At 36.8% G+C, this 14,476-nt stretch overlaps 1 protein-coding gene across 3 annotated transcripts in view; it reads right to left on the bottom strand.

The window, feature by feature from the left end:
- The window catches only part of ACBD5 (acyl-CoA binding domain containing 5), a 43,203-nt gene that overhangs the window by 24,299 nt on the left and 4,428 nt on the right, over positions 1-14,476 (bottom strand). For 2 of the 3 annotated variants that reach the window (XM_090266638.1, XM_090266639.1), the window contains 3 exons: positions 12,517-12,589; positions 6,861-6,975; positions 1,617-1,751 (listed from right to left, as the gene is read on the bottom strand). In XM_090266638.1, coding sequence (XP_090122764.1) covers positions 1,617-1,751; positions 6,861-6,975; positions 12,517-12,589 — 323 coding nt within the window. Of the gene's footprint in view, positions 1-1,616; positions 1,752-6,722; positions 6,756-6,860; positions 6,976-12,516; positions 12,590-14,476 lie in introns of all 3 variants that reach the window. The other variant, XM_090266637.1, reaches the window with a different exon arrangement.

Raw genomic sequence — 14,476 nt, 5'->3', positions numbered from 1 at the left:
TTGTTTTAGTGTCTTTCTGCCTCCTGTTTCTAAAACAGCCTTCCAGTGTCCATCAGTAGATGAATGGATAAAACGACTATGAACATTTACACAATAGAATACTACTTGGTTTAAAACTGGTTTCTCTTTTCTATCCTAATGGCTTGGATAGAAAGGGCCCAGAGGTCTGAGAGGGGGGAAACCTAAACTATTTCCCTCAGCCCAAACTAAGTATAATGGGCAAAAGGGTTTTGGACAGGTGAGATGTGCCTAGCACACCTTCCTCCAAAAAAGCCGTCTTTTTCTTTTTTTTTCTTTCTCTTAATATGGAACATTGAAAAATTAATCCCTGCCTTTTGACATCTAGTAGATATGGATTGAATGATGTCTTTTAACCCTTTTTGCCAAATCTGTTGCCTCCAGAACACAACAAGGATGCCAGCCTGTTAAACCAAGCACGCCGTTGACCGGAGACAGCCAACTGACCTGGAGTCTGCACGATCCTTCCCCATGTGGGAAGGCCACCCTCCCCTCCACAACCCCACTATTATTAGGGTTTTCTGGACCCAAGGGTAGGTAGGACGACGACCATGTCCAGCTTGAAGCAGCTAGAGGAGCTTGAGACCTTCGCCCATTGTCCTTTATAAGATTACAAAGGGTCTTAATATCTGAGAGGGAGGGATAGTTATTTTTTACGAACCAGGGGTATGGACTTCGGGGGGGGGATTGCTGGGGGAGGGAGATGCTGGGTGGAGGGGAGTAAAGGGGAGAAAATGGGAACTATTGTAACAATATAATCAATAAAATACATTTAAAAAAAAAAGACTACTACTCGGTAGTAAAAAAGAAAACTTGACCCTTTGCAACAAACAGCATGGGTGGACCTGGAGAACATTATGCTAACTGAAATAAACCAGTCAGAAAAAGACAAATACCGTATGATATTATTCATATGTGGAATCTAATGAATAAACTAACAAGCAAAACAGAGACAGACTCATAGGTAGAAAGCAGGCTGACAGCTCTGGGGAGGGGTGTTAGGGCGTGGAAGGACTGAGTCAAAAAGAAAAAGGACTCATGGACATGGACAACAGTGTGGTGATTTCAAGGAGAAGGGGGATATAAGAAGGATAAATGGTAATGGAAAAATTACAGTGAAAAATAAAAAATAAAAAAGCAGTCTTCCCAAGAATCACTGGTCCTCTTACTAATAAGAACCTTCTAATGCAGGGCCCCATGATTCCAGTATTCCCACTTCATCAAACTTCTGCCTATATCCTGTTCTTTGGATTCCACTCTATTCTTGACAAGAGTTTGGTTGTCTCCTGTCCCTGGTAACATATGCATATTCATATTGGAAATAATACATTAAATGCATATGTTTCTAATGCATCATTTTAAGCATTACATTTGGAAGAGCGGCATATTCCTGTTAGCTTTCAGTGGATACGTATTCCATCTATGCATAAGGATGGCGGTCCCTAATTCTATAGCCCTTTTTGTCCACAACAAACCTGGTTACAGAGTTAACAGGCCACATCCAACCACTCCCATACAATGCCAAATCAGCCCAAGCCTCTCCATATCCTTTTATCTTATTTAATTGTAAAATTATTATCCCATCATCCAAAGATTACCATTATCATTTTGTTCTGCTCCTTTCACTTCTTCTTGGGTCTCTTCTTCCTCAGACTCAGCTCCACTATCACTGCTTTCAGCTTTACCATTAACAGTTTTGGCATTTGGAGGTGAAGTTAGAACATTACCAAGATCTACAATATGAAAATGACTATTTAATCTCTAATGATATAACATACATAATGCTATAATTTACAAGTAATAGAATAATTTTGAATAGCCTGATATATACAGTATTCTTTTCTTTGACTATAAATAAAATAATAAAGCAATCTTAAAACCTTTCTGAAAAGGCAGAGGATAAATTATTTTTAAGTTACAGTAATCAAAATACTAAAGCTACAGATAAACGATCTTTACACATGGTAAATTAAGAGACAGCTGCTATATGCGAGCATACTGAAAACATAAGTATATTATTTTTGGCTTAACAACAATCATATCAATATTATAATTGGACTACAATAAAAAATTTTTTCATTACCTTTAGGGCTTCAGGTGCACAACTTATTTTTTTTTCTTTTGCACAATTCTTTTTGTCTTTATACACAAATTTTTTTTAAGTATCAGTTAATGTGATGAATCATTTAAAAAGGCAAATTTTAACTAATGTCAATCCAATAAATTTAGTAAAAATATATCATAAATAAAAAGTCAAATTGTCCTATTGGCCAAAGTCAGAACTTAAGAGTAAACACAAGAGCTTCTCCAAGGTTAGTATGTATAGTAATCACTTGAGATCTAGTTACAATGTAGATTCTGCATCAGAAAGCATGGGCTGAAGGAATACAACTACCTCAAAACTGGAGATGACCAGAAGTTCCAGAAAATCGAGCTGCATGGAAGCCCAACAAAGATATAAAGAAGAAATACTCCTCCTCCAGACAGATAAGAGGGGCGGAGTGAGGGCAGAGAGGAAGGAGTGTGGAAACAGTGATGATGGCAGTAGTGGCAGTAGCAGGCCAGAAGAAAGTATAGTAATACATTAAGAAAAAGTAGGGAGGGACACCTGGGGAGCACTCCCAGCACCAGACCAGACCACGCAGCTCACGTTTCCAGAGCTGGGGAAAATAAAGCCACATTGCTCCTAACTGAAAACCAGTGAGGGTTGCGGTGGAGGAAGAAAGTGCTGGTTTCTCAGCAGAGTCCGCTTGTTTAGAGTCTAGGACCCCACACTCCTAGAACATCCGCAGACCCACCTACTCTGGGAATGATAGCCAAGGCAACAGCTAGAGGGGTGCCACAGTCATAAAGGAAGTGGGAGAAATGCCTGGAAAAGGGGCAAGTGCTGAGCAAGCGGCATTGTTCCCTCTCAGACCCCTCCCCCACATACAGCGCCACAACATCGCCCTGTACTGACAAATACCTAAGGCTCTGCCCCTTACCATGTAACAGGTGTGACAGCTCTACCTAAGACACAGAGGCAAAGAAACACAGGAGCCTGTCAAGATGAGACAGAGAAGTATGGCCCAAAAGGGGGAATGGATCAAGGTTCCAGTGGGAGAACTAAGCGATGAGGAGATAGCCTACCTAACAGACGAGGCGATAGTCAACCTAACAGACACAAGAGTTCAAAACACTAATAGTAATGATGTTCACAGACTTGACAGATATGCCTAAGTACGGCAAATGCAGAAGGGAGAAAGTGAAGGCTAAGCTAAGTGAAACGAAGGGAAAATTCAAACAAAACCAATGGTGAAGGGAAGAAAACGGGGGTTCAAATCAATGATTTGGAACATAAAGAAGAAATAAACAATCAACCAATACAGAATGAGGAAACGAGAATTGAAAAAAACAAGGAGAGACTTCGAAAACTCTGGGACAAGTTTAAACATGCCAACATTCTAATCATAGGGGTACCAGAAGGAGAAGAGGAACAGCAACGAATTGAAAACTTATTTGAAAAAATAATGAAGTAACTCTTTCCAGATTTGGTGAAGGAAATAGATATACAAGTCCAGGAAGCACAGAGAGTTACAAACAAGCTAGACCCAAAGAGAACCACACCAAGGCACATCATAATTAAATGCCAAAGGTTAAAGATAAAGAGCACTGGTTGTTGTGGCTCAGTGGACTAAGCACCAGCCTGCGAACCAAAGTGTTGCCAGTTCGATTCCTAGGCAGGGCACATGCCTGAGTTGTGGGCCAGGTCCCCAGTTGGGGGTGCACAATAGGTAACCACATAGTGATGTTTCTCTCTCTTTCTCTCTCCCTACCCCTCTGTCTAAAAATAAATAAATAAAATCTTTAAAAAGGAAAAGGATAAAGAGAGAATCTTAAAAGCAGCAAGAGAAAAGAAGAGAATTACCTACAAAGGAGTTCCTATAAGGCTATCAGCTGATTTCTCAAAAGAAACTTTGCAGGCAGAAGGGGCTGGCAAGAAGTATTCAATGTGATGAAAAGCAAGGACCTACAACCAAGATTACTCTATTCAGCAAAACTATCATTTAGAATGGAAGGGCAGATGAAGTGCTTCCCAGACAAGGTGAAGCTAAAGGAGTTCATCATCACCAAGCCATTATTATATGAAATGTTAAAAGGACTTACTTAAGAAAAAGAAGATCAAAACTATGAATATTATAATAACAACAAACTCACAACTATCAACAACAGAATCTAAAAAATAAAAACAAAAACTAAGCAAACAACCAGAATAGGAACAGAATCATAGGTATAGGGATCATTTGGAGGGTTATCAGCTGGGAGGGGGAAGGGGGAGAAATGGTGCACGGACTAAGAAGCATAATTGGTAGGTACAAAATAGACAGGGGGAAGTTAAGAATACAGGAAAGGGTGAAGCCAAAGAACTTATGTGCATGACCCATGGACATGAACTAAAGGGGTGGGATTGCTGGAGGGAAGGGTGGCACTGGCAGACAGGGACTAAGAGAAAAGAAATTGGCACAACTGTAATAGCATAACCAATAAAATATACTAAAAAAAAAAGACATGCAAGGGATCAAGAATAGTCAAAACAGTCTTGAAAAAGAACAACACTGGACGGCACATACTTCCTAATTTCAAAACTCATTACATATGTATATTCTGAAAAAACCCATGTGAAAAAGATACATCTATTCTACTGGGCCTAAATGGCTATTTTGAACAAAATACTCTGTTTAAAAAAAAGTAAACATTCCAAACTGCCTGGAAATGTGGCAATACCTTATAAAATCACAAACACCATATCAAACACCCATAACCTTTGATCCAGCAATTACAATTTTAATATTATTTCTTACGCTATCCTTCCACATATTAAAATGACATTTGTACATGATCAGTTTCAGCACCATTTGTTGAAGATCAGAAAAGGAAACAATCTAAATGTACATTAGAAAGGTACTGATTAAACATATTATGCTACATGTCCATGTTTCTTACCACCCCTGGATTCAGATATGATTCAAAATCCAAAATATTCTAATTTTGCAAAGGTCACACAGTATATATACTGTATTCTATATAATACCAACAGAGTCTAGGCAGCCCTCACTAAAAAAATAAAAATAACATTTTTTTCAGCAAAACATGTGACTAGAAGGGATAAAGACTTAAAATAGCTTCATGTCATTTTAGGTCAGGGTTTGCCCCTCAGTTCATATCAGGGCAAGTTTTACTGCCAACTAAGTTATGGAAAAAAAAAAAAGTTTGGTTTATCAACTGTTTTGAATTTTTAAATCATAGCTAAGGAGTTGTGAACCTGAATCTTTATTATTATTATTATTCATTCTTCCTTGTTTTTATAATTGGTTGTTTAAACATCTGCCTTTGGCCAGTAAACTGGACACTACAAAAGCGGGTCTAGATTTATGCCCCTTTGCATCCTAAAAACATTCTTCCTATAGAAAAAACACAGTATTTTTTCTGAATTGAATAAGCATGAATAAGGAAGATTATCTGATAACATTTAACTCTTCTAGGCAAATCAGATATAGAAGGTATGGTACAGAACTACGCCCAGTAAGCAGTCACTTAAGTTATGGCAGACACAAACTGCAGACATAATGACAAGATGGGATGATTACTGTTCAGAAATACTGTAATTCCCATCAATTAGTAAAAGATGCCTTGAAAATAAGGATGACAGAAAAAAAGGGGGGATACCATATATATTAAAACATATATGATTTTCTTTTAAAATGATTCATGGGTTCATTTCACTCTGCTTTCTAAAAAAATTTAAAGAGCAAATGTTTAAATTTAATACTAGTAAATGTACATATTATTCAACTCTTGCTAGTATGTAAAAGATACACCTTTTAATTTTTTAAGAGAATACAATAAGATAATTTTAAAAAGAAAAACCAAAGTAAGTGAATTCACTGATGTTTCATTTTAGCTTGCTAAGCTACAGTTAAACCATACTGTAAATACAGCACTTTAAAATGAGCTAGAGCCCTGGCAGGGTGGCTCAGTTGGTTGGAGCATCGTCCTCTACACCAAAAGGTTGTGGGTTCAATTCCCAGTCAGGGCACATACCCAGGTTGTGGGTTCGATCCCAGGTCGGGGCACACATGGGAGGCAACCGATCGATGTTACTCTCTCATATCGATGTTCCTCTTTCTCTCTTTCTCTCCTTTCCTTTCTCTCTAAAAATCAATAAACATGTCCCCAGGTGAAGATTAAAAAAAAAAAATGATTTCGTTAGAAAATACTTTCAGCCATGGTATTGCTAATAAATTCAAAAGCAAAATAGAAAATATAATCCATCAAAATAAAACTATGAATTGTTACAATTTTATATATACTAAGTGATCAAATATCATGTTTCAATAACTTAAGAGTTAAAACTTAAGGTCTTAGTAGCTCAGTTGGTTAGAGCATTGTCCAGATACTCCAAGGTTGTGGGTTCAATCCCCAGTCATGGCTCATATAGGAATCAACCAATGAATGTATACACAAGTGGAACAACAAAACTGATGTTTTCCTCTCTCTCCCTTCCTATAAAGCTTAAGGGTTTGTAATATTTTAGAACTTTATGCAATGTATTTGCTTGAACTGAAAACTCTTGAATGACAAATTTGTAAGTTATATAAATTTGTGCAGAGTTCTTTGGTATGTTAATTGTAAACAAAATTTTACATGGATTTCATTATTCCTACCTTCTAAGTATTTGGAGATTTTCTCCAGTCGGACTGGCATGTGAGAGTAAAAAAAAAAAAAAAAAAATTAAGACATTTAACTATTAATACATACATAATGTATCAGTTGCTGATAAAAATGAGGTAAAGTAGTCCAACCTGAAGTTAAATCAGAACTTCTGCCACTCTTTTTGTCCTCTACAATTTCATAAAATGGTCCTATGATGTGTAGCAATTCTTCAACTTTCTCAGTCATTGGCATAGTTTCAAGAATCTGTAATCAAAAGAAACAAATATTGTAAAATCACAAACTATTAATCTGATCTAAATTACTATCAAATAATATAACATTCACAATTTATGTATTGATTAATGAGATGTGAGGTTCCTTTATAGACTCCCAAAGTATCTATATTAATTACATACTTAACATATATAACCTCCTAGAAAAATTTCAAGTATATTAAAGACTTAAAAGTGTTCCCATTTTGCAATGGAATACTATGCAGCAGAAAGAAAGAAGGAACTCCTGCCATTTGCAACAACATGGATGGAACTAGAGAGAATTATGCTTAGTGAAATAAGCCAGGCAAAGAAAGAAAAATACCATATGATATCACCTAATACAGGAAACTAAAGAACAACACAAACAAAGGAACTAAATAGAACAAAGAGCAGAATAGCAGTAAATAGGGGGGAGGGGAGAGGGAGAGAAGGGGGATAAGTAAGGGAAGGGATTAGTCAAAGAACCTATATAAAAGACTCATGGACATGGACAACGGGGAGGGATATGATTGCGGGAGAGGGGGTGGGTTGGGTGGGGGAGAGAAATTAGGGGAAAAGGGGACAACTGTAATTGAAAAACCAAAATTAAAAAAAAAAAAAGTGTTCCCATTTTGAAGACTATTTCACATAAATTTCATGTAAAATTTTACGAAATGATCAATAAACTGTTCATTAAAAACTAAGGGCACTAGGCCCTGGCTGCATAGCTCAGTTGGCCAAGGTTGTAGGTTCAATCCCCAGTCAGGGGACATACAAGAATCAACCAACAAATGCACAGATAAGTGGAACAACAAGTCTCTCTCAGTCTCAATCTCAATCTCAGTCTCTCTCTCTCTCTCTCTCTCTCTCTCAAATCAATAAAAAAAAAATTCTTTTAAATCCTAAGGGCACTAATAAATAAAACAGAGAACTATTCAGTCAGTATAAAATTATTTGTTCTGCCCTGGCTGGTGTATTGAGTGCCAGCCTGCAAATCAAGGGTCACCGGTTCAATTCCCAGTCAGGGCACACACCTGGGTTGCAGGCCAGGTCCCCATTTGGGGGCATGTGAGAGGTAACCATACACTGATTATTTCTCTCCATCTCTTCCTCTCTCCCATTCCCCTCCCTCTAAAAATAAATAAAATCTTTTTTAAAAATTGTTTGTTCTTTAACTAAGGTATTGTTTCTGAAAGCAGGAAATAGTAGGAAATAATAACCACTTCCAGACAACTTTATAACTGTGGGCCAATTTATAATCAAATTTAAAGAGCAAAGTATATTAACTGAAAAGGATTCAAATAAATAGCCATCAATTGGTGACTGATGTCAATGCAATATGCCAAAAGAGAACCTGTAGAGAGTGCTTCCTTTAAGTGAAAAGGTTTGTAGGTATAAGAAAAAACAAAGTATATGTAGGTTTCAGTACTATCCGCAGTTTTAGGTATCAAATAGGGGTCTAGGAACGTACACTGATCTCTCTTTAAACTCAATAGACATAATGCACATCATTCAAGTACTGACTAATTTCCTGGAAATCCCCATAAGAAAGCCTGTAAAATTGTACAGAAAACAGAATTTTATATTTCCTTTTGATTAAAAATCAAAATAAGCTATGTATAGAAATGTGGATTATTCATCCCAAACCACATTACTCTTATCTCACAAGCTCAAATTCTATTAAATTATTTTTAAATTATTTTTTATTCCAGCAACTTTTTTGCTGATATATCACTGAAGTTTATAAATTATGAAAAGCAGTTTTCTATAAAACATTCTCTATTATAACATATAAATAAAATTATAAGCTTCCTGAAAACCTTGAATGCAAAGGCATGGAATGAGATATATAATCAAAGAGTAATTCTAAAGAGCAATAGTAAAGTGACTTGTGAACTATATTTAAGAACATAATTCAATGACTGCTTCAGTTATTAAATTACTGTTATTTTTAAAAGTCTCAAATTCAGTTATGAAATCTTTGGGATAATGTATTACCCTCACACGATTATTTGAAAGGATGTAATTTGATCTATTGATGTCCATAAAAGCAAACTGAACTCTGAAAATAACTGAAAACACTAATCAAATTTTCAATCTATACATATCTTAGTATTTTTAGATTGAACTACAAAAGTTTCCTATAAAATTTATTATATTCACAGTATGAAATGAAAATTTTGACACACTCAGGAGACTTCCGGCCAAGATGGACGCCTAGACTGACACGCTGCGTCTCATTCCACAACTAAAAAGGAATACAACTACCGCAAAACCAGAAATAACTAGAAGTTCCAGAAAATAAATGGAAATCTAATGTATAAAGTTATAAAGAAGTGGTGCTTGTCCAGACAGGTAGGAGCTGCAAAGCTGGGGCTGAGACGTCAAGTTGTGCTGGTGGCGGCAGGAGCAGCAGTAGGGAGGGCAGGACGGCGGTAAGCACAGACACCCGTATTTAAGGGGAGGCGAGAAGCACCTGGGGAGCACCACTGGCTGCAGACCAGACCCATCAGCTTGCAATTCCAACCCTAGGGAAGGCGGACCCCCATTGCCTTGGACTGTGAGGCCCGTAGGGCGTGGGGACGGAGGAGGAGGCTCCCGGTCTCTCAGTGGAGAGTGAACAGCAGGAATCCATCTTGGACCTCCAACCTCACACAGAACGCCACAGCGTGGTGAGAAGGGTTGCCCGGTTGTGACGAGTGCACGGGGCTCTGACCCCTATAGTACAGGAAGTTTGACAGCCCTGCCCAGGAAGCAAAGGTAAACTCAAAACCATCAGGATGGCACAGAGCATGATAGAGTTCATGGTGACGCAGCTGACCAGACAGCAAATATCTAACTAACAAAGCAGCAGATAGGAAATCTTTCTGAAGCAAAGTTCAGAGCTTTGGTTATAAAATGCTTACAGATCTGACAACAGATCTTAAACAAGACGGGGAAGAAATGAAGGCTAGTCCTGCTGAGATGAATGAAAACACATACGAAACTAGTGGTGAGGGGAAGAAAACCGGGGATCATATCAACAAATCGGAACATAGGGAAGGAACAAACAGTCAACCAGTGCAGAAAGAGGAAACGAGAAGTGAGGAAAATGAGGAGAGGCTCAGAAACTTATCGGACAGCTATAAGCAGGCCAACATCCAAATCATAGAGTTGCCAGAAGGTGAAGAACAACAACTAGAAATGGAAAAATTATGTGAAAAAATAATGAAGCAGAACTTTCCTAACTTGGGGAAGGAAATAGACTGACAGGTCCAGGAAGTACAGAGAGTTCCAAAAACACTAACCCAGGGAGAACCACACCAAGACATATTATAATCAAAATGTCAAAAATTAAGGATCAAGAGAGAATCTTAAAAGCAGCAAGAGAAAAGAAGAGAATTATGCACTAAGGGGTCCCAATAAGACTATCAGCTAATTTCTCAAAAGAAACTCTGCAGGCAAGAAGGGACTGGCAAGAAATATTCAAAGTAATGAAAATCAAAAACCTACAACCACGATTACTCTATCCAGCGAAGCTGTCATTCAGAATAGAAGGGCAGGGAAAGTGCTTCCAGGACAAAATAAAACTGAAGGAGTACATCAGATCCAAACCACTATTATATGAAATGTTAAAGGGGCTTGTTTAGGAGAAAGAAGATCAAAACTATGAACATTAAAATGAAAACTGTATCACAACAACCAAGAACAGAAGCTAAGGAACTGAAACAAAGGTGAACTAAATAGGCAACGAGAGTGGGAAAAGAATTATAGGTATGGGGAACATTTTGGGGGGAAGTCAGCAGGTAGGGGGAAGGGGGGAAAGGGATGGAGATGGTACAGGAATTAAGAAGCATAGTAGGAGGGAGTGGAGTAGACAGGAAGATGCTGAGAAGAACTATATGCACAACCAATGGGCATGGACTGAGAAAGGGGGCAACTGGCGGAGGGGGGGGGGTCATTGGGTGGAGAGGAACAAAGGGAAAAGAAATTAGGACAACTGTAACAGCATAATCAATGAAGCATATTTAAAAAAAAAGAAATGAAAATTTTAAAGTCTAAGTAAAAATACTTGATGTACTTCTCTCTTTTTTTTTTTTTTCCCTCTGGATTTCAGAGAGCGAGAGACATCAACTTGGTTGATTCTTGTATGTGCTCTGATTAGAGATTGAACCTGCAACCTTGGCATATGAAGACAATGATCTAACCAGCTGAGCTACCAGGCCAACCAGTTGGTGTCTTCTTTTGATTAGAGAAGTAGTTACAGAAATCTATAGGCCCAGCAGAAACATTTTAAGACAGCTAAAAGGCTGCAGTATAGTTTTAATCTTTCTTGGGGAAAAAAAGGTGGAACACATTGTTTCACCCCCACTCCCAACTTAAACTGTGGTTACATCATATATTAATAAAACTCAATAGAAAATGAGTAAATTCTAATTAATGTGTCAATTCAACTTTACATTACTGAGGTGTGTCCTAAAAATTATAATGATATTTAAGGTAAAGAAAAAGGAATAGTTATCATACCAAGAAGGCTTTAGATTCTCTCCTTCTCTGCTTTTGAAAGGTTCCTTTGTTGTTGTTACTGATATAGTTAACAGACAGAAGAACCAAACTGTGCCCTGTTATAAACAAAGTCCACTAAAAAAAAAATTGTGAAAATGTAACAAAGGGCACAATTTTGAACAGGGTAGATGTGATTAAACAAAACAAAAAAAAAAAAAAACTATTCTGAATCTAGCTAATAGAAATTGCCACACAGATTAATATTGTCAAACCACCTGGCAAAAAACAAACAAACAAAAAACTATTCTTTTTTATAGATTTTATGTTCAAAGATAATTTACTTAAGATTATAAACAGACAGAGATTTCACACCTTATCAATCTCCAACATAAAAATTGTCCTTTATAAAATGGCACAAGACCATTTTTTAAATCTACAAATTCTTCAGAAATTCACTCCTCTAAGCAATGCTCTGAACAGACTTAAAGGAGCTAGTTAACAAGGATGCACTTTTTAGTGGTTACCAGAGAAACTAAAAGCATCCTTATTCTGCTTCTAAAGGATCTTTGCATTGACATAAGAATGCTTGTTACTGAGGAACAGTGATGGTACTACCTCAACTTCTAAGTCAAAAGGCGTATAAGACCATTGCTGGGCAGTCTTGCTAACTATTGCTCCTAAATAAAAAAATTCCAAAGCAGAAATGCCTTCAAGACAGTCCAGGTACTTCTCAGATTCCTGAGTAACAGATGTCAATATTCTGAAATATTCACATTTATACACTTTCTGCAAAAGTGAACTTATACAGAAAGACAGGGAAGGGAAAAAAAAACAAAGAACAAAATATCATGTCACCCCAACATGATGTCAGGAAAAAACACTTATCTTAAGATGAACTTTGATGAGACAGATAAAGCCCTAATAAATTCAATAATCTAGATTCTGTCTTTTAACATATTACAATCTCCTTGTTCCTTACAACAAAGCAATTAATTTGCCTGATAACAAAATTAAATTAGAATGGCTCTGAATATTCTTATTTTCTTCTGTGAATTATTTCCCCTACCTTTTTCATTTCTTCAACATATGCAATCATGGCTTCCTCTTTGGTCATATCACCCAGTGAGCTCCAAGCATCCCTAGAAATGAAAATATCCACATAACAACAAACACACCTAATTTTCTTTTTTAAAAAAGTTATTTTTCCATTACATTGATGTACATTATATTAGTTTCAGGTGTACAACCTAGCAATTAGACATTTATATAACTTATGAGGTGATCATCCCAATAAATCCAATACACATATAACATCATGCATAGTTATTACAACATTATTGACTATATTCTCTATGCTAACTTGACATCCCCACAACTACTTTGTAACTACCAATTGAAAAGACACCTGAGTTTTGCCCTGGCTGGAGTGGCTCCATTGGTTGGAGGGTCTTCCTGTAAGCAGAAGGTTGCGGGTTGGATTTTTGGTCAGGGCACATGTCTGGGTTGTGGTGGATCATGCGATCTCCGGTCCTGGTGCATACGGGAAGCTCTCAATCTCCGTTTCTCTCTCACATCAATGTTTCTCCCTCTGTCTCTCTCTCTCTCCCTCACCCCTCTCTTCCCCTTCCTCTCCCTCTAAAAGAAATGAACAGCCTTGGCTGGTGTGGCTCAGTGGGTTGAGTGCTGGCCTATAAACCAAAAGGTTGCCAGTTTGATTCCCAGTCAGGGGACATGCCTGGGTTGCAGGCTAGGTCCCTGGCGGAGGGAGTGCAAGAAGCAAATGGTCAATGTTCCTCTCACACACTGATGTTTCTCTCCCTCTCTTCCCATCTCTCTAAAAAAAATAGTAATAATAAATAAAATCTTTAAAAGCAATGAAGAAATGTCTTCGGGTGAGGATTAATAAAATAAAGTCACCTGGTTTTCAAGTGCTCAGAATACAATTTATAGTTGACAGTATAGGGTCATTAATTTAAAATGAGCTCTATTTAAAGCCATATTATATTTCCAAAGGATCTCTTTAAATGCACCACTTCGAAGTAAAATATTACAGTGAGTAAACTGCTCAATTAAACAATATTTTAAATAAGTATATCACCCATCTATAGACTATGGATATAGATGCTATATTATGTAGATTATAAACTGTTCATGAATATTTGCTAAAAACTCTTTAAAGGTTTTAATATCATTATAAAGAACAATGACAGAAATAAATATTTTAGAAGCCTCTACAGAAATGTCACAGCCATGTTTTAAACAATCAGAAGGTTTTGGTTAAAAACGTCCATTAGTTGAAATAAGAGTGTAACTCACACATTTAAAACATGGAAATGGTTTCTTTCTTCTAAAAAATTAAAATGTAAGGGACAGGAAAATTTTGAGCCCCTATATAATCAGAATAATCCTTTAAAACTTTTGCCTAAAATGAAAACCTCTCTTTTTATATATTTTTTCCAGAAACAGTTTAACTCCACCAAAGGTCAATTCTGAGAGAAAATGGTAAATAAATAAAGTTTCTTAAAGCAGATTAAATAATATGTTGCTATTTTACTTAACTTATTATTTTGTGACTATTCATGAAGCTCTCATAGAAAAGTAGATAACTAAGAAATCCTCAAAAGAGTTTTAAGGACTTCCAATTGAAGGGGAAGAAATTTAGCCATCAAAATGTGTGGCTCTGAAGGCATGCTTCACCAATTAGCATATTCTATTCACAATGAACAGTCTAGTAAGAGAGTATTTAAAACATCAAATATTAGTCAACTGGAAAAGTGGCAAAAGTATGTCTGGATATTTTATTATTCTTTTAAGTATATTAAAAATCAAATTTTTATTCAAGTATAGTGGGACAGGAGTGATGGCTTAGATAAAATGTTCGTATGATAGTACCTGAGTCATGTTCCTAGTTACTTTTTATCTTAAAGTCTCAAAGTAAACAACGCCACTTGACAAGCAAAAGTCATTATTTTTCATGTCAGGTCAAAGAGGCAGAAGTGTGTTTTGTTCCTTTAACTTCGTTTGGG

Source organism: Furipterus horrens, unplaced genomic scaffold (assembly GCF_987537825.1).
Source record: "Furipterus horrens unplaced genomic scaffold, mFurHor1.1.pri manual_scaffold_2, whole genome shotgun sequence".
NCBI classification, from domain to species: domain Eukaryota; kingdom Metazoa; phylum Chordata; class Mammalia; order Chiroptera; family Furipteridae; genus Furipterus; species Furipterus horrens.
The sequence above is the reverse complement of the archived record's forward strand: the minus strand, read 5'-3'. Positions and strand labels throughout refer to the sequence as shown.